Raw genomic sequence first — 21,256 nt, 5'->3', positions numbered from 1 at the left:
AGATGTGAGTAGGCAATTTAAAAGGCAACCCAACCAACTAGTAAGCATATGAAATGATGCTTGACCTCACTAGTGATCAACTAATTACAATTTAAGTCAACAAAGTATCATCTTATATCCATGAGACTAATAAATAATAAAATGTCTGTCAATACCTAGTGTTGGTAAAGGTATGAGACACTGGAACCTTTACATACTACTGGTAGGACTATAAAATGGTATAACCATTTTGCAGAGCAGTGAAAACCCTGAAAGCTATTTTTGCTATTTTAGGTCGACGAAATATTGCTCTGTGAGTACTTGGAGGCGAAGAGCTTCTTTATGATGTCAGCCCCTTGAAAGCAGAGTCAGAATGGCAAAGGATTTGCAGATTATGGAGGAACAATCAGAATCTCATAGTGAGAACAGCTATGAAGAAACAGGCATGTTGCACTAACAGCTGTATTTTAGAGTGAGAATACTAAAAACTTCAGAATTTTACAACCAGAAGGAAAATGAAAAGTCACAGAATCTACCTCATGAATTTTAAGCCAAGAAAACTGAGGCTCAGTACCATGCCCGGGGTCTATACTTCTTTCTAGAAGTCTTTTTGCCTGTGACTTCCCTTCAGCTGGTGATGTGCAGCTGGCCTCCTGGGTAAGCGGGGAGTGAGAAGGCCAGCTAAGGCAGAAGCCGCCCCTGGGGCTGGGCATCCCGCTTCCTAACTCCTACGGTGAGCTCTGGCTCATGAGGAGGTAGGAGGCTGGCAGTCAGCGTAGAACACAGAGCGGGCAGCCAATCCTACCTCTTCTCCACTGTACTGCTTCAGGCAATTGAGGAAATGACAAGTATTGGAAAGCCAAAAGGACAGCATCTCAAAGTCCTCTAAATGTTCCTTTAAAAAAAAAAAAAAAAAAAAAAACAAGAAAAGACAAAGTTGGATTTTGGTGTTGGATTTGGTTGGTACCTCTGAGCCAAGAACAGACGTATCTTACCTGTTTGGTTAGCTGGTGGCTTCTGACCAAAAAGGATTCCTTTTTTGTTCATTAAAGACTTTATTAAATTTATACTATAAAAATAAGCTCTTGTATTTATTCAGCACGTTATGGTTTGCAAAGTATTTCTGTACAGGTTATATCACCTGTTATGATGCTTGAAGCAGGCACTGCAGGAATGCCTGAGAAATGTCTCGGTCCTTGCCCTCCAAAGTTCACGTTCTGACTGGTAAGGCAGACATGACATATATAGGACACAGTTAAATAGGCGGCCGACAGCCTACAGGATGGGCATAGACTGTGCTACAAAAGCTCAGAGGATGCAGAGATGATGTGGAACCTGGACAGCTGAGAAAACCTCAGGAGAGAGGTGGGAGGATGTCCTCCTTGAAGGCAAGGGGTGGGCAGACAAGAGCTCAGGATCGAGGACTCTGTTGGCAAGAACACCCCCGCTTACGGGGCAGGAAGGAGAGGAACGAGCAAAGGAAGCAGAGGTACTAAAGAGCAGAGAGATAAAAGGAAAACCGGGAAAGTCCTGGGATTTGAAAGACAATGTCAGAGCGCTTCAGGGAGATGGTGCTACTGTTCAGTCCATTTAAAGAGAATAAAAATTAAGAAAATACCATTGGATTTAGCAAGAGGAATTACCTGTGATCTTTCTGTGGAGTAATGGGGGTAGAAGCCAGATTGCAAGGGGTGAAAAAAAAAGGCACGGTGGCCAAGGGGGTATGTGGACCAAGTGAGGGTTGCTTTAATGTGCTGTGCACTGGAGGGGGAGGGGTGGGGAGCCACTGAAGAAGCTGAGATGGAAGATGCCGGCAAGGAAGGATTTACACTCCTCATGCCATGTGTCTTTCAGTTTCTAGGTATTTAAGCATTCCAGAGCAGCACGATGGGGCAAATACTGTGTGCCCATGACCTGGAATGCAATGCAAGTGTACCCTGAGAAAACCCAATTTATGAAAACACAGACAGGGAAAACATGAATTTATGGAAGTCTCTTCTAAGAACACAATGGTAGCTCCTGTGAAGACAGTGACCATAAAGCACCCAGCGCCAAATCAATGTTAGTTTTCTACTCCTAACTCCTGATGAATAAGGAATTCTTAGTAAAAAATTTGGTGGGGGGGGGGATAGGGGGAAGAATTATCCATGCCCTGATGCATTCACTGTTTTTATTCTTCTCTTTTCCTAGAGTATTTAAAATAGGATTTAATTGCTCATGACTTTTCTAGAACACATATTTTACTAAAAGTGAGATAGGACTTCCCCAACTAAAAAAATTAAATATATCTCAAAATCAAACATTACTTTCCATCTGGAAGGGGAATGAAGAATAATGGATCTATATTTTACTGGTCTCTTACATATAGCTTATCTTCGTTTCTGGGCTGAGAATAAAAGTACATACTGTGGTTTTATGAGGGAGAATCACATAAATGCCAAGGGAAGAGAGGAGTAATTTTTCAGTCCTTCCCATTCCTTGGCATTCACACTTGTTATCTGGATAGACACATACTCCTTGCAGCCAGCCCCTCTTTGCAGCCCCGGGGGACAGAAGTGGTGGCGTGTTGGCTACCAGGCTGCAGTCTTGCAGGTAAGGATTTGGGGTCCATTGGCAGATCCCCACCCTTAGGGCTCTCTGACCTAAATTGTCTTTTCCTAACAGCTTAGATTCTTTTGCTGATTGGGCCTCTGACTGGTTTGAGGAATCATGGGGTTGACCAAAGACTGGAGGTGAAGGATGGAAAAAGTACGGGCATCTGGTCATTCCCACAGGTGTTCCTAAAGTAGCCATAATACCAAGGACCAATGTCAAAGGTAGTTCCTACCTTAACCACCTGCTTGATACCATTAATGGTGCTGTTCATGAGGGACTTGAGCATGTTGGCGTCATTTAGAGAGTCTGCGTAGCGTACACACATGAACAGGATGTGAGCTGGCAGCCCAGGGATCATGTTCACCACCACACCGCGGGGCTTCAGGTCTGGAGCAGAGAGAGTCAGTGAGGATTACAGCTGATGATCAGCTCTCCCGATAAGGAACCTATAATGATGGGGCAGGGGTTGTCTGCTTTTCTGTACTTGATGCAGTGCCTGAAATGCATAGGGATGTCTTTTCCCCTTTGAGGAGTTCAGGCTGGCGGTTTTCTTGGCAAAAAAATACATGCAGGTGCCACCTGCTCCTCTTACTTCTCATTTGCAAAGTACCTTCTCTTTTCTAAGGTTGAATAAAGGACAGAATTTCATATCTCCAAGGTAACAGAGGAACCCCAGTTCCATGCACCCTCACTTCAGCCTCTATGATGAGGATGGAATATGATCTCAGCAATCACATGCACCTGCCTTGAATAGAGAAAACAGGTACACAGCAGTCCGCAGAGGAGGACCAGCTGGTCTTGAGGAGAAGAGAATGGCTGGAAGTCAGAGTGGGAATGAAGGGAAGACAGAAACTTTACAGAACAAGTTAAGATAAGCAAACACAGACCTCCCCATGTCTGCATTAAGACAGGGGAACAAAGAGGCCCCACAGCTGTGCACCAGTGAGGGTGGAAAGGAAAGGGTAGGGGTGCTCATGTCCTCTGAGGGGAGTCAATTAGGACAAGAGGAGTAAGGCTACATATGGGTTTTCTGCTTTGAGATGTTACAACCCGCTGATAGGGAGGCAGCTTTTCTCCTTTTCCCTGGAAAACCATGTGGTTTTCATGGTGAAGACAGTCTAGTAACATTATTTCTAAGACCACCAACGTATGCCCACTGGGAGATTCCTGTAACTGAGGTGTGGCTAGAAAGCCTCCACCGTACTGCCTGCAAATAAATTTCTCAGCAGAAGTCAGATGGAACAAAGGAGCCACAATTACTTTTCCCATGGCTCCCGTGCTGAGACACAAAGAGGAGGAGATGTGTCTTCTACCCTGACCATGTGATGAGACTTGGGAAGAGGTTAGGGCAGTGCTTCTCAACTGAAGGCAAGGTACCCCCAGAGGGCATCTGGCAATGGCTGGAGGCATTTCTTATTGTCATGGCTAGGGGTTGCTACTGGCTTCTACAGAATAGAAGCCAATGACACTGCTCAATATTCTACAGTGCAAAGCCCCTCCTCACCCCAAACAAAGAATTATGTGGTCAACAGTGGTGAGGCTGAGAAGAAGCAGTGGAGGAAGAAGAGGAAATACCCCTGCCCAAGACTGTAGCAATGGCTGATGCTCAAGTTCTCAAAGATAAACCAAAAATTCAGAGTTCCAGGTTTCACTACCAAGAATGAGGTTTTGGATGAGCTTGGCCTCATCTTCTCTCTTGTATTCCAGCATTCCAAGGTACTCCTTGGGTCCTGAGGACAGGTGCACATCATTGGCTGTAGGCAGAGGCAAACAATCAACTAAATACACAAAAACAACTTTCACCAGCATTATAATGAGACTACTCTGTCTCTTTCCATCCCATACTGGCTGGTTTGCCCATGAATTCCTGTGGCTTTCTGATAAATGCAAACTTTATTAAATCCTGAAGAATTTCTTCGGGTAGTGATTCTTATCTGTGAGTATATCAATGAGTATAGCTGCTGGTATATATCCTCATGAGCACCTGGTGTATATCGAGCACAGTGGGGATATGAAAACAATCCAAGATGATGCTCTGGCCTTCAGGACACTGATGTTACAGTTAAAGAAATGAGAGTCACAAAACATGTGGTGTGCAAAACACCAAACTGCATGATCCCAAGGTGGCTGGGCTAGCTTCCTATGTGCCATCACAAGGTGCCACAAACTCAGTGGCATAAAGCACAATTTTTTAAAAATATAATTTAAAAAAATTTTACATTTCTGGAGGTCATAAGACTGAAATAGATCTTACACTGCTAAAATCAAAGTGTCAGCAGAGCTGTGTTTCTTCTGGAGGCTCTAGGGGAGAACTCATTCCTTGCCTTTTCCAGCATCTAGAGGCTGCCCACATGATTTGGCTTGTGGCCACATCACTCTGACCTCTGCTTCTATCATCACATCTTTCTCTCTCTGCTTCCATTGTCATATCACCTTCTCTCACCCTGTCATTCCTGCCTCTCTTATAACGTCTTTTGTGATTATTGTACATTGAATCCACCTGGATAATCCAGGAGACTCTCCCCATCTCAAGATCCTTCACTTAATCACATCTGCAAAATCCCTTCTGCCATGTAAGGTAACATATTCACAGGTTCTGGGGATTGGGACATGGACATCTTTGGGTGGGCCACAGTCTGCCTTCTGGTCCCCAAAGATTCATGTCCATTCTGAGAGGAGGAGATGTACACAGAAGCACAGGTTAGAGAGTCAGAAAGATTTTAAAGATGCCATGCTGATGAATTCGAAGATGGTGGAAGAAGCCCATAAGTCAGGAAAAGTGGGTGGCCTCTAGAAGCAGGAAAAGGCAAGAGAATAGAATCTCCCCCTAAAGCCTACAGTAGCCCTGCTGACATGTTGACTTTAACCCAGTGAAGACCATTTTGAACTTCTGACCTCTAGAACTGTTAAGATTTGTATTTTATTAAGCCACTAATTTTATGGTGATTTGTTAGGCAGCCATAGGAAATAAATACAGGGGACATAAGACTTTACGCATAGGTAGGTTGGAACTGTTGAAAATTTCTTCTTGAAGGAGGCAGCACTCCAGTTGGGCCAAGAAAATTTGAGTAGGCTCTGATAGATGAAAAAGAAGATAATCCAGGTAAAGAGTTAACAGAACTCTCTTCTACTGCATGAGACTTTGTCCTGTTGATTTACTAGCTCTGTTCCCTTGGAGACTGATAAAGGTAGAATGTTGACTGTTTTACTAAGCAACCTGCTTATGCTAAGAATAACCTCTGCTGAACTGCATCTGGACTAGGAAGAACAATAAATGAAGCAGAAATACGCGATAAGAACATCATACTTTGGGTATTCTTAAGTGTGGTCACTTGTATCTGACCATATTCCTTGGGAGCAGTGCCACCTATGGAGTGTCCAAAAGGTACTGGCTTCCTGACCACAATCATGTGAATGAGGTTGGAGAAAGGCACTCCAGCCCCAGCTAAGGCTTCAGATGACTGCAGCCCTGCTGATGACTTGACTGCAACTCAGAGCCAGGACCACCCAGCTAAGCCGCTTATGGATTCTTGACCTTCAGAAACTGTTTTTTTTTTTTTTTAACATCTTTATTGGAGTATAATTGCTTTACAATGGTGTGTTAGTTTCTGCTGTATAACAAAGCGAATCAGCTATACATACACATATATCCCCATATATCCTACCTCTTGCATCTCCCTTCCACACTCACCCATCCCACCCCTCTAGGTGGTCACAAAGCACAGAGCTGATCTCCCTGTACTATACAGCTGCTTCCCACTAGCTATCTATTTTACATTTGGTAGTGTATATATAAGTCCATGCCACTCTCTCACTTTGTCCCAGCTTACCCTTCCCCTTCCCCATGTCCTGAAGTCCATTCTCTACATCTGCATCTTTATTCCTGCTAAATTTTGGGGTAGTTTGTTATTTGACAATAGATACATGATACAGGAAGGAAAGCTGATGTATTCCACTTTAGACACACTGGGTTGGAGGTGATAATAGAAAGGTGAAGGAGTACTCTTAGAGGCAAAAAGGGACTGGGACTCAGGAAAAGTGAGGAATGGCAGGTGGATTTTGGAAGTCCTTATGTAGCGATGGCAGTTCCTTCATTCATTCCAACAACGGGGACACCATTGGGCAATGGGAAGGACAGACATGGTCTCTGCCCTCATGAGGGCAGACGGACCTTCATCATTAATTATTGAAGGGGAAAGATCCTCATTTTGGTTTTGGACATATTAAATATGAGGTGAGAGCTGAATAAATAATAGTAAAGGAGCTCTTCAAAGAAACGAATATAGTAAAAAGAACAGAGAATTGAAGATATAGCCTTAGTGATAAAGGTTGGGAGGAAGAAGCAATACTGAACAAAGAGTAAAGGGAGTTAGAAGAGAGAAGTCAGAAAAGTTCAGTGACACAGAAGTGGGTGAAGGGGGAGAGACCTTCAAGATGGCAGAGAAGTAAGACATGGAGATCACCTGCCTCCCCACAAATACACCAGAAATACATCTACATGTGGAACAACTCCTACAGAACACCTACTGAACGTTGGCAGAAGACCTCAGACTTCACAAAAGATATATATATATATATAAATTTTTTCCTTTTTCTCTTTTTGTGAGTGTGTATGTGTATGCTTCTTTGTGTGATTTTTGTCTGTATAGCTTTGCTTTTACCATTTGTCCTAGGGTTCTGCCTGTCCATTTTTTTTTTTTTTTTTGTAAAGTTTTTAGCACTTGTTAACATTGGTGGATTTGTTTTTTGGTTTGGTTGCTCTCTTCTTTCTTTCTTTTTTTTTTATTACTTTTTAATTTTAAAAATTGTTTAATAATTTTTTTTTATTTTAATGACTTTATTTTATTTTTTTCTTTCTTTCTTTTTTTCTTCCTTTTCTTCGGAGCCATGTGGCTGACAGCATCTTGGTGCTCCGGCCAGGTGTAAGGCCTGTGCCTCTGAGGTGGGAGAGCCGAGTTCAGGACATTGGTCCACCAGAGACTTCCCGTCTCCATGTAATACCAAACGGTGAAAGCTCTCCCAGAGATCTCCATCTCAATGCTAAGACCCAGCTCCACTCAACGACCAGCAAGCTACAGTGCTGGACACCATATGCCAAACAACTAGCAAGACAGGAACACAACCCCAACCATTAGCAGAGAGGCAGCCTAAAATCATAATAAGGTCACAGGTACCCTAAAACATATCACTGGACACAGTCCTGCCCACCAGAAAGACAAGATCCAGCCTCATCCACCATAACACAGGCACCAGTCCCGTCTACCAGGAAGCCTACACAACCCACTGAACCAACCTTAGCCACTGGGGGCAGACACCAAAAACAACAGGAACTACGAACCTGCAGCCTGCGAAAAGGAGACCCCAAACACAGTAAGTTAGTTAAGCAAAATGAGAAGACAGAGAAACACACAGCAGATGAAGGAGTAAGGTAAAAACCCACCAGACCAAACAAATGAAGAGGAAATAGGCAGTCTACCTGAAAAAGAACTCAGAATAATGATAGTAAAGATGATCCAAAATCTTGGAAATAGAATGGAGAAAATACAAGAAACGTTTAAAAAGGACCTAGAAGAACTAAAGCAAACAAACAATGATGAACAACACAATAAATGAAATTAAAAATTCTCTAGAAGGAATCAATAGCAGAATAACTGAGGCAGAAAAATGGATAAGTGACCTGGAAGATAAAATAGTGGAATTAACTACTGCAGAGCAGAATAAAGAAAAAAGAATGAAAAGAATTGAGGACAGTCTCAGAGACCTCGGGGACAACATCAAACACACCAACATTTGAATTATAGGGGTCCCAGAAGAAGAAAAGAAAAAGAAAGGGACTGAGAATATATTTGAAGAGATTATGGTTGAAAACTTCCCTAATATGGGAAAGGAAACAGCCAATCAAGTCCAGGAAGCACAGAGAGTCCCATGCAGGACATATCCAAGGAGAAACATGCGAAGACACATATTAATCAAACTATCAAAAATTAAATTCAAAGGAAAAATATTAAAAGCAGCAAGGGAAAAACAACAAATAACATACAAGGGAATCCCCATAAGGTTAACAGCTGATCTTTCAGCAGAAACTCTGCAAGCCAGAAGGGAGTGGCAGGACATATTTAAAGTGATGAAAGGGAAAAACCTACAACCAAGATTACTCTACCCAGCAAAGATCTCATTCAGATTCGACAGAGAAATTAAAACCTTTACAGACAAGCAAAAGCTAAGAGAATTCAGCACCACCAAACCAGCTTTACAACAAATGCTAAAGGAACTTCCCTAGGCAGGAAACACAAGAGAAGGAAAAGACCTACAATAACAAACTCAAAACAATTAAGAAAATGGTAATACGAACATACATATCAATAACTACCTTAAATGTAAATGGATTAAATGCTCCAACCAAAAGACATAGACTGGCTGAATGGATTAAAAAAAAGACCTGTATATATGCTGTCTACAAGAGACCCACTTCAGACCTAAGGACACATACAGACGGAAAGTGAGGGGATGGAAAAAGATATTCCATGCAAATGGAAATCAAAAGGAAGCTGGAGTAGCAATTCTCATATCAGACAAAATAGACTTTAAAACAAAGACTATTACAAGAGACAAAGAAGGACACTACATAATGATGAAGAAATCAATCCAAAAAGAAGATATAACAATTGTAAATATTTCTGCATTCAACGTAGGTGCACCTCACTACATAAGGCAAATGCTAACAGCCATAAAAGGGGAAATCGACAGTAACACAATCATAGTAGGGGACATTAACACCCCACTTTCACCAATGGACAGATCATCCAAAATGAAAATAAATAAGGAAACACAAGCTTTAAATGATACATTAAACAAGATGGACTTAATTGATATTTATAGGACATTCCATCCAAAAACAACAGAATACACTTTCTTCTCAAGGGCTCATGGAACATTCTCCAGGATACATCACATCTTGGGTCACAAATCAAGCCTTGGTAAATTAAGAAAATTGAAATCATATCAAGTATCTTTTCCAACCACGACTATCAATTACAGGAAAAAAATCTGTAAAAAATACAAACACATGGAGGCTAAACAATACACTACTTAATAACCAAGAGATCACTGAAGAAATCAAAGAGGAAATAAAACAATACCTAGAAACAAATGACAATGAAAACACGATGACCCAAAACCTATGGGATGCAGCAAAAGCAGTTCTAAGAGGGAAGTTTATAGCAATACAATCCTACCTTAAGAAACAAGAAACATCTCAAATAAACAACCTAAACTTACATCTAAAGCAATCAGAGAAAGAAGAACAAAAAACCCCCAAAGCTAGCAGAAGGAAAGAAATCATAAAGATCAGATCAGAAATAAATGAAAAAGAAATGAAGGAAACAATAGCAAAGATCAATAAACTAAAAGGTAGTTCTTTGAGAAGATAAACAAAATTGATAAACCATTAGCTAGACTCATCAAGAAAAAAAGGGAGAAGACTCAAATCAATAGAATTAGAAATGAAAAAGCAGAAGTAACAACTGACACTGCAAAAATACAAAGGATCATGAGAGATTACTGCAAGCAACTGTATGCCAATAAAATGGACAACCTGGAATAAATGGACAAATTCTTACAAAAGCACAACCTTCCGAGACTGAGCCAGGAAGAAATAGAAAATATAAACAGACCAGTCACAAGCACTGAAATTGAGACTGTGATTAAAAATCTTCCAACAAACAAACACCCAGGACCAGATGGCTTCACAGGTGAATTTTATCAAACATTTAGAGAACAGCTAACACCTGTCCTTCTCAAACTCTTCCGAAATATAGCAGAGGGAGGAACACTCCCAAACTCATTCTACAAGGACACCATCACCCTGATACCAAAACCAGACAAAGATGTCACAAAGAAAGAAAACTACAGGCCAATATCACTGATGAACATAGATGCAAAAATTCTCAACAAAACACTAGCAAACAGAATTCAACAGCACATTAAAAGGATCATACACCATGATCAAGCGGGGTTTATCCCAGGAATGCAAGGATTCTTCAAAATACACAAATCAATCAATGTGATACACCATATTAACAAACTGAAGGAGAAAAACCATATGATCATCTCAATAGATGCAGAAAAAGCTTTTGACAAAATTCAACACTCATTTATGATAAAAACCCTCCAGAAAGTAGGCATACAGGGAACTTACCTCAACATAATAAAGGCCATATATGACAAACCCACAGCCAACATTGTCCTCAATGGTGAAAAACTGAAACCATTTCCACTAAGATCAGGAACAAGACAAGGTTGTCCACTCTCACCACTATTATTCAACATAGTTTTGGAAGTTTTAGCCACAGCAATCAGAGAAGAAAAAGAAATAAAAGGAATCCAAATCGGAAAAGAAGAAGTAAAGCTGTCACTATTTGCAGATGACATGATACTCTACACAGAGAATCCTGAAGATGCTACCAGAAAACTACTAGAGCTAATCAATGAATTTGGTAAAGTAGGAGGATACAAAATTAATGCACAGAAATCTCTTGCATTCCTATACACTAACAATGAAAAATCTGAAGAAATTAAGGAAACACTCCAATTTACCATTGCAACAAAAGAATAAAATACCTAGGAATAAACCTACCTAAGGAGACAAAAGACCTGTATGCAGAAACTATAAGACACTGATGAAAGAAATTAAAGATGATACAAACAGATGGAGAGATATACCATGTTCTTGGATTGGAAGAATCAACACTGTGAAAATGACTTTACTACCCAAAGCAATATACAGATTCAATGCAATTCCTATCAAATTACCAATGGCATTTTTCACAGAACTAGAACAAAAAATTTCACAATTTGTATGGAGACACAAAAGACCCTGAATAGCCAAAGCAATCTTGAGAAAGAAAAACGGAGCTGGAGGAATCAGGCTTCCGGACTTCAGACTATACTACTTAAAGCTACACTAATTCAGACAGTATGGTACTGGCACAAAAACAGGAATATAGATCAATGGAACAGGATAGAAAGCCCAGAGATAAGCCCACGCACATATTGTCACCTTATTTTTGATAAAGGAGGCAAGAATATACGATGGAGAAAAGACAGCCTCTTTAATAAGTGGTGCTGGGAAAACACTGCAGCTACATGTAAAATAATGAAATTAGAACATTCCCTAACACCATACACAAAAATAAACTCAAAATGGATTAAAGACTTAAATGTAAGGGCAGACACTATGAAACTCTTAGAGGAACACATAGGCAGAATACTCTATGACATAAATCACAGCAAGATCCTTTTTGACCCAGCTCCTAGAGAAATGGAAATAAAAACAAAAATAAACAAATGGGACCTAATGAAACTTAAAAGCTTTTGCACAGCAAAGGAAAACTTAAGACGAAAAGAAAACTCTCAGAATGGGAGAAAATATTTGCAATGAAGCCACTGACAAGGGATTAATCTCCAAAATTTACAAGCACCTCATGCAGCTCAATATCAAAAAAACAAACAACCCAGTCCAAAAACAGGCAGAAGACCTAAACAGACATTTCTCCAAAGAAGACATACAGATTGCCAACAAACACATGAAGGAATACTCAACATCACTAATTATTAGAGAAATGCAAATTAAAACTATAATGAGATATCACCTCACACCAGTCAGAATGGCCATCATCAAAATATCCACAAACAATAAATGCTGGAGAGGGTGTGGAGAAAAGGGAACCCTCTTGCACTGTTGGTGGGAATGTAAATTGATACAGCCACTATGGAGAACAGTATGGAGGTTCCTTAAAAAACTAAAAATAGAACTACCCTATGACCCAGCAATCCCACTACTGGGCATATACCCTGAGAAAACCATAATTCAAAAAGAGTCATGTACCACAATGTTCATTGCAGCTCTATTTACAATAGCCAGGACATGGAAGCAACTTAAGTGTCCATCATCAGATGAATGGACAAAGAAGATGTGGCACATATATACAATGGAATATTACTCAGCCATAAAAAGAAACGAAATTGAGTTATTTGTAGTGAGGTGGATGAACCTGGAGTCTGTCATACAGAGTGAAGTAAGTCAGAAAGAGAAAAGAAAATACCATATGCTAACACATATATATGGAATCTAAAAAAAAAATGGTTCTGAAGAACCTAGTGGCAGGACAGGAATAAAGATGCAGATGGAGAGAATGGACTTGAGGACACGGGGAGGGGGAAGGGTAAGCTGGGACAAAGTGAGAGAGTAGCAATGACATATATTACACTACCAAATGTAAAATAGATAGCTAGTAGAAAACAGCCAAATAGCACAGGGAGATCAGCTCGGTGCTTTGTGACCACCTAGAGGGGTGGGATAGGGAGGGTGGGAGGGAGACGCAAGAGGGAGGGGATATGGGGATATATGTATATGTATAGCTGATTCACTTTGTTATACAGCAGAAACTAACACACCATTGTAAAGCAATTGTACTCCAATAAAGATGTAAAAAAAAAAGAAGCGGGCGAAGGAAAGAAAGGCAGAGGGTCCTTTTCCCAGGAGCTCATGAGGACATTCAGTGTGCAGTTCAGTCCATGTTTAGGACTGCTGTCCAGCTTCTTAGTTGTCTACTTCTTTTTTCTAATAGAAACTGAGATATTGATTCCATGTCACTGAGAGAGGAAATAAACTTTAAAGCCATTAAATTTGAAACTTTTTCACAGTTTCATTTTTACAAGGAGAGAGCTAACAGAGAAGGAGGTTAAAAGTAGTCATTCCAGGGTGTCCCTTACAATTGCATGAGCATATCTGGTATCATCTGAGAGGCAGTTATCTTCCTGCCTTGAAGGATCCTTCCATTAGCCCATCAGTGAGCCCCAAACCCACCAGTTGAGACCCATTCCTTTGGTTTTCAAATTCTTTGGACCACATCAAGAAATAACATGTCAACACATGTGGACCTTAGCTGAAAGCTCAAAAAATAGGAAAGTGAATGTTATTTTTCCTACCTTTTTCAATTGTCTTGGTTAGAGTCTTCACTTGATCTTGTAACTTTTTAATCACTCTGTCCTTCATGTCTAACACTTCTTCAAGATCCTACAGAAATCAAAAGAAACAAGGACATTAGCTCAGAAGCATCTTAACCTATTTTTTGCTAATAGCTTTACTGAGCTATAATTCACACACCAAACAGTTCACCCATTTGAAGTGTGCACTCAATGGTTTTTAGTATACTCAGTTGTGCAACCATCACTATCATCTAATTCCAGAATATTTTCATCACATCATAAAGAAACATGTAACTTTTAGCTGGCACCCCTTTGTCCTATTCCTTTCCAGCCCTTGGCAACCACTAATCTACCTTCTGTGTCTACATATTTGCCTGTTCTGGACATTTAATATACATGGAATCATACAATATGTGGCCTTTCACGTTTGGCTTCTTTCACTTGGCGTAATGTTTTCAAGGTTCATCCATGCTCTAGCAGGTATCAGTACTTCACTCCTTTTCGTGGCTGAATAATATCCTATTGTACGGATAGACCACAGTTAACGTGATCTAATTTTCCCTTAATAAAGTAATGCCCATTGTAGAGAATTTTAAAATATGCAGGTGTGCAAATGGGCTCTCTGGATGTCAGAAGCTGCAGGCAGAGAAACTTCAGAGATTTGGCTCCTGAGGAGGGGCACTGAGTGGGACGTCACTCCTTCCGGAGCATCAGAAACAAACTCACACAAATCCCACACAACTCAGGGATGGACAACACCCAGAGACACATGCTCACAGCTGAGTGAAGGCTCACACAGGACAAGATGTGCAACACACATGATCACCCACCTACCCTCTCCCTCACCACTGGCTCCTGCTCAGACCCCAGGGACACACACGCAGACACAGCGGCAGAAGGTGGGACAGCCTCTCACGTTTAGCAGGCAGTTGCTTATCCAGTGTGATTTGAGAAACTTATTCTCTGAGAAAGGGGTACCCCCACCTCAAAAAAGATGGTCATCATCCAGGTGCCCTGACTGGAATGTGTTACTTCCTATTAAATGTTAAACTCTCTGGAGTCCTCTTCAAAGTTAAATCCTGACATGGCAAAATGTGATTTTACCCTAGCATGTTTTTCTTGTGAGATAGGAAATGGGGGACCCTGACGACAGGCAGCAGGGCCCATGGACACGTGCAGGCTGACCAATGCCTGGGTGAGCCCTCCCCTGGTCATGGTCTTGGAGGTTGCGGGGCCAGGAAGGGGACTGTGGGCATTCAGCTCCCAGGAAAGCACCCAATCTGCTACTTTGGTGCTTCTCATTCTTGTGGGTTTCACACACCAATAAAATTTCAAAAGAACTGCTGGAAGCTGACAGAGTTGCCAAATATCATGTTGACAAGGGCACTGACAATCTGATGAAGATTTTCACAAGTTAAAAAGTTAGTCATCTACTATCATGATCATTGCATAGAAGAACATTTTGACTCTGAAAACCGCAGGAAGGGCACACCCCCCCAGAAGCAAGCATAGGCCTTTGTTGGGGTAAGCTCTGCTCAGAGAAGGTCACACATCAGCCTATCACCCCCAAGGTGCTCTGGGCCAGGGCGTCGTCATCTCAGACGGGTGCCGTCCATGGGACAGTGCTCAGGTCCTCGCCACCCGTCCTCTCTCAGCCCTCGTCAATCCCCAGGCTCCCCTGAGGCAGCTGTAACCTCAGAGACCACCTGTCTTGAGGTAAGGAAACAGACTGCTCTGGTGGGAGGCAGATGCTGCTCATTGGATGCTTTAGGTGGCCTGACCCCCTTCAGTGTTGCCTGCATATGCAGGCATCACTCAGCAACAAGTGACAAAACTCCTCACCCTGTGTTCCACGGTGAGGCGAGATGCTTCCTGCTGGAAACTACTCTTGACTTCACTTTCAGTTTCAAATTGTCTCCTCAAGTGCTCACTGGCCTCCTGCGTTTCTTGAATGTTATCCATCAGCTTCTCTTTCTCTCTGGTATGCATTTCATTTGGGGCTTCTACGGTTCTGAGAAAAGGATTAGGAAATGTTGGTATCAGTTTGACGGTCATAGAAATGTCTCTCATTGTCATAGCAAGCAGTGATATTTCCAAAGATGGAAAAATACTTTGGCCGCTTTATGTGTAAAGCAAGTGGTACCTGAATAGGGGAGTGCTCAGAGTGGGAGGAAGAGATCAGGGTTCGTGGGGTAGAAAAGTCCACGTCTGCTCCAGTCTCCTTAACCTGATAAGAAGTTCTTGTCCCCACCTGCCTACACCCTTTGACTGCTCCCACAGGACATCCATACCCACTTACACCCTTACGACCAAAAGCTCGATAATTATCTCCTTTGTGAAAAGACCGGGAACAGGTACTCCAAAACCCAGCGATCAGAGAGAGAAGAAAAGGGAACCCATCCAAAGAGTTCCAAAATGGTGCTCACCACTTTCCTACTGTTTTGGGCCCTCATTTGGCCCCAATCCTACCAAAGAAGTCACATGATGAAAAATGCTCTCTGGGACATAGAGTGTCTATTTACTGTTCTTAAAATCAAGTTATCTCAAGGATTTTTAAATTGGAATGGAACACTGATGACAAATTTGACATTTATTCCTCTGATTATTTAAATAATAATATGGGAGTCAATTTTAATCTGATGAGGATGACTTAGAAATGACTGTGAATAAAATTCACAGTGAAGAAGTCAGGGTAACTGACTTTTCTGAAGATTATAAAGTTTTACAAAATACTTTTACCATACAAAAGTGCAATCTAATCTAAGTTATAAAAAATATTATTTGATATAAGCAATGCTTTGTGGTATGGAAAAACACTAGGATATAAAATGGTACCTTACTAATGAGTGTGAAACTCTAAACTTGTAATTCTAACTTGAGTTATGTATAAATAAGTAAATTTATATTTTATTACAAAAGCATTGAATTAAAATAGCTTCAAAAACATTTTTAGAAAAGGGAACCCTCTTGCACTGTTGGTGTGAATGTAAATTGATACAGCCACTATGGAGAACAGTAATGGAGGTTCCTTAAAAAACTAAAAATAGAACTACCATATGACCCAGCAATCCCACTACTGGGCATATACCCTGAGAAAACCATAATTCAAAAAGAGTTCATGTACCACAATGTTCATTGCAGCTCTATTTACAGTAGCCAGGACATGGAAGCAACCTAAGGGCATTGACAATCTGATGGACACCTAAATGTCCATCGACAGATGAATGGATAAAGAAGATGTGGCACATATATACAATGGAATATTACTCAGCCATAAAAAGAAACAAAATTGAGTTATTTGTAGTGAAGTAGATGGACCTAGAGTCTGTCATACAGAGTGAAGTCAGTCAGAAAGAGAAAAACAAATACCATATGCTAACACATATATATGGAATCTAAAAAAAAATGGTTCTGATGAACCGAGGGGCAGGACAGGAATAAAGACGTAGATGTAGAGAATGGACTTGAGATTATGGGGAGGGGGAAGGGTAAGCTGGGACAAAGTGAGAGAGTAGCAATGACATATATACACTACCAAATGTCAAACAGATAGCTAGTGGGAAGCAGCCGCATAGCACAGGGAGATCAGCTCGGTGCTTTGTGACCACCTAGAGGGGTGGGATAGGGAGGGTGGGAGGGAGAAGCAAGAGGGAGGGGATATGGGGATATATGTATACGTATAGCTGATTCACTTTGTTATACAGCAGAAACTAACACACCATTGTAAAACAATTATACTCCAATAAAGATGTTAAAAAAAAACCCCAAGAAACAAAAAAACCCACCATTTTTAAAAAAGTATCTCAACAAGCTGGTAGCAAAACATTTTCCTCACAAGGCTCTACCAGGCCCTCTGCTGGTCAGGATGTAATTTGGGGTGTTTATCGATGAAGATTCTCTATCAACATGGATTTTAAGCCTTACCCTAAGTGGTCTGCTGAGAGAGAAACTGTTCTCTTTCACATGATCTTATGTTATCAATTTTTTCTGAAGAGATAATTCATGCGTATGGCATAATGTTCTAAGGGTATAAAAGTCTACACGGTGAAAAGTAAGTCTCCTCCCTCCCCTGTGCACCAGCCGCCCAGTTACCCTTCCTGCAGGCAACCAATGTTTTGTTTCATTTCTCATACACTCTCCCAGAGAAGGGTGTGTGTGTGTATGCACACAAGTGTTTCTTTTCTTCACACTTGAACGCTAACAAATTATATATCTCAATTAACACCTTGCTTTTTTGGTTTAATAATCTTTCTTTGGTATCACCCCCAATTTCAGAAAAGAAAAGCATTACATGAACGTGAACCTGAGGTACATGCACGACGATACTTACTTTCTTTGCGTTCCTTCCTCTTCCTGACTGTGATTCAACTGATTAGACAACTCTTCCGGTTTTCCTATAATGAGAAGAACTATCAGTCCTTTGGTGGCCATGTCACTGCATTCTGATTTGGGTTTGGTCGTATTTTCATATTTTCAGTTATCAGGGGTTCTGAACTGTACCCAGCTACAGATTAGGTTTTATGTGGTCTGAACAGTGTTTAAAAACTTTTCAAGCCATTATTTAATAATTGTGATATTTCACATAAAAACCTGGATTTCTGGTTTTTCTTTAAAAATTGGAATATCAAGCAATACTGGGGCCCGAACTCTTACTTGCCAACAATCAATGGAGCCTGGAGGCAGCTGCCGCCTTCAAATGCCTATGAACCTTAATGTCCTGTCTACCCAGCCCACGTCTCACATTTATGTCACCTGCCCGGCTCCACGGAGAATCAGTTTGATGATGAGTTTTTGGTCATTTCCTGGCTACAGGAAACCATTTTCTAAAAGCAGCTTCATGAGGGTTCCAGTTACCTTTCATGTTTTCAGCTTGTTCGTTCAGGCGGATTTCAAGATCTTGCTTCTGTTTCTCCAGTTCTGCAATTTGCTGTTTAAAGTCTGGGATCATCTTTAGAGAAGAATTAGAAATATTAGAACACTTTCACGTATAAACTTGAAAATCTCAGAGCTGCTCAGAAGCAAACTAAACTGTCTAGGTCATTAACCCCATGGAACATACGTCTAGTATAGCTGTGTTAAGACGGCTAGCCAAAGCATAGACTGGATGGACGGCATGTTTTTTATTTTTGTTTTTTTTACCTCAAGACCTATATAGTCACAAGAAATACCAGCATGCTCAGGGTGAGCGGTTCTCACATAGCTACAACCCTCCACATCTCCAAGGTCTCCTGGAGAGAAGGAAGTGTACATCTGGGAGGGCATACGGGAATTCTCTGCTGAGTTGAGGGAGGGATGATGTGAGGAAATGGCAGCCAGTCTCTTTGGTCCAGGCCCAGAGACATCATCTCCTCATCTAGAAACAGGAGAATCATCTCAAAGGGGTCCTACCGTGCCCTTTGAATTCCAGGCTGCGCACGGCTCTGTTAGCAGAGGTCTGGAATGATCCAATATGTTTCATAATCCTCTGTCTTTGTCTAGCTAATATTTGTTTAAATGTCCATCATTTCCACCCCTAGTCACGTACGGAGAGTTTTTTCTATCGTGCACGTTTATGAAAACACCCGTGCCTCTGAAGTCCAGATGAAAAATACTTGTTTGACTGTGCAATTGGATTTCACTGCACATTCCTCATTAAAGCGTCACCCAAGGAATAAACAAAGACGTGCAGGTCCTTAACTACCGTTCCATACGTCCGCTGTGCCCAGGGTCACATATGCTCACGTGTTGACACAGCACTGAGGTTTCCTAATGCTTCCAGGCTAGGGGGAGGAGGAGGACCCAGCGAGGCGGGATGAGAAACCTGGGAGACCATAGTGTCCTGGAAGCCAGCAGAACAGAAAGGAGGGAGAGGGAGTCATTAACATCACCAAGTGCTGCCGAGAGACTAAGACGAGGGTGGAAAGGAACCCTCTGTGCTCAGTCCTGTGCAGGCAGATCCAGTTAGTGGGAGGGGCGGCCCACAGAATGGGGTGGCCACAGAGCAAACGGGAGGTGAGTGGAGAAGTCACAGCCAGGCGGCATGGAGAAGTGTGGCCAAGTCCCCCAGAGAAATGGGGTGGTGGCTGCAAGCGCTGTGGGGTTAAGAAAGGACTGCTTTTGTTGAGAAGGCTCCTAAGGTATTTCTTCATGCCAGTAGACATGAGCGAGAAGAAAGGATGAGACAAACGCAGTGGGGAAGAGCAGGCATCACGGAAGAAGGAAGCTGTTGAAACAGTGAGATGAGGGGCATGAGCAGGGCGACTGACCTTCTGAATGCACACCCCTCTCAAGGGGTACCTTTTTACCTTAATGCTTTGTGTTACTTGCCAAGGGGTTAGGGCTAGATTTAAAATGGATAGATTTAAGAGCACACGCACACCTCAGAATTTGGACCTATCCTATGGTAAACCCTCTTAAAATGCTTTCCAGCCTGGGGTAATTTTATAGTTTTATCTTCTGAACCAGCTATTTCACTCCTGGGAAATGTAATTTGTTTTACAGCTGAGACACTGAATTTTACTCCACTAATGTATAACATCTCCAGAATAATGGCCACGACTGGGGCCCGTGGCTGAGACCATACCATGTTTTCTGATGTTAGCCTGGTAACTTCATGACGGATACTTTCATTGATGTCATTCTCTTCTCTAAATAATTTCTGTAGGTGGTTGATTTCCTGATTTAGATGCACCACTTTGAAGTTCAGAGCTTCAATCTCCTTTTCGTAGCAATCCTTCTGGGACTGGAGATGGCTCTCCAAAATGCTGTTAGAGGAGGGGTCAAGAAGTTAACTGCACAGTCTTTATTCTGCTGATGACTCTGAGCGTGTACTTCTGCAGCAGTTATGAAAACCCACAATTAAGAGCCAGGCGCTAAGCACATAAAGTTTACTTGTGTACACAAGGTTACAGGCTATGGAATTAGGAACATATAATTATAAACTCCTTCTAGCTAGTTAGGAAGAGTTATGTGGTGTTAACATGCAGTTAATGATAAGAAATTTTATTTTGGACATTATTAAAATTATATTTTTACTCTAATAATTAAAAAATATGTTCTGTTTGATGCAACAATGATAAAGGTACATGTTATTATACATTTTTCAAAACCCATAGAATGTACAACACCAAGAGTAAACCCTAGGAGATTAACCAAGATGGCGGAGTAGAAGGACGTGCTCTCACTCCCTCTTGCGAGAGCACCAGAATCACCACTGGCTGCTGGACAATCATTGACAGGAAGACCCTGGACTTCACCAAGGAGGATACCCCGCGTCCAAGGACAGAGGAGAAGCCACAGTGAGACGGTAGGAGGGGCGCAATCAGAGTAAAATCAAATCCCATAACTGCTGGGTGGGTGACTCACAGACTGGCGAACACTTATACCACAGAATTCCACCCACTGGAGTGAAGGTTCTGAGCCCCACGTCAGGCTTCCCAACCTGGGGGTCCGGCAACGGGAGGAGGAATTCCTAGAGAATCAGACTTTGAAGCCTAGAGGGAATTGATTGCAGGACTTTGACAGGACTGGGGGAAACAGACACCCCACGCTTGGAGGGCACACACAAAGTAATGTGTGCATCGGGACCCAGGGGAAGGAGCAGTGACCCTGGGGGAGACTGAACCGGACCTACCTGCTGGTGTTGGGGGGTCTCCTGCAGAGGCGAGTGGTGGCTCTGTTTCACCGTGGGGATAAGGACACTGGCAGCAGAGGC

At 41.8% G+C, this 21,256-nt stretch overlaps 1 protein-coding gene across 4 annotated transcripts in view; it reads right to left on the bottom strand.

Moving 5' to 3' along the window:
* MYO5C (myosin VC) overlaps positions 1-21,256 on the bottom strand; it is a 113,058-nt gene that overhangs the window by 13,565 nt on the left and 78,237 nt on the right. For 3 of the 4 annotated variants that reach the window (XM_036843419.1, XM_036843420.1, XM_036843421.1), the window contains 8 exons: positions 20,126-20,306; positions 18,418-18,511; positions 17,894-17,957; positions 15,406-15,574; positions 13,564-13,651; positions 4,230-4,328; positions 2,807-2,961; positions 785-874 (listed from right to left, as the gene is read on the bottom strand). In XM_036843419.1, the coding sequence (XP_036699314.1) occupies positions 785-874; positions 2,807-2,961; positions 4,230-4,328; positions 13,564-13,651; positions 15,406-15,574; positions 17,894-17,957; positions 18,418-18,511; positions 20,126-20,306 (940 nt within the window). The remainder of the gene's footprint in view (positions 1-784; positions 875-2,806; positions 2,962-4,229; positions 4,329-13,563; positions 13,652-15,405; positions 15,575-17,893; positions 17,958-18,417; positions 18,512-20,125; positions 20,307-21,256) is intronic. The other variant, XR_005018751.1, reaches the window with a different exon arrangement.

Source organism: Balaenoptera musculus, chromosome 2 (genome assembly GCF_009873245.2).
Source record: "Balaenoptera musculus isolate JJ_BM4_2016_0621 chromosome 2, mBalMus1.pri.v3, whole genome shotgun sequence".
NCBI classification, from domain to species: domain Eukaryota; kingdom Metazoa; phylum Chordata; class Mammalia; order Artiodactyla; family Balaenopteridae; genus Balaenoptera; species Balaenoptera musculus.
Note: the sequence above shows the minus strand (reverse complement) of the source record. Positions and strands in the feature narration are given on the sequence as shown.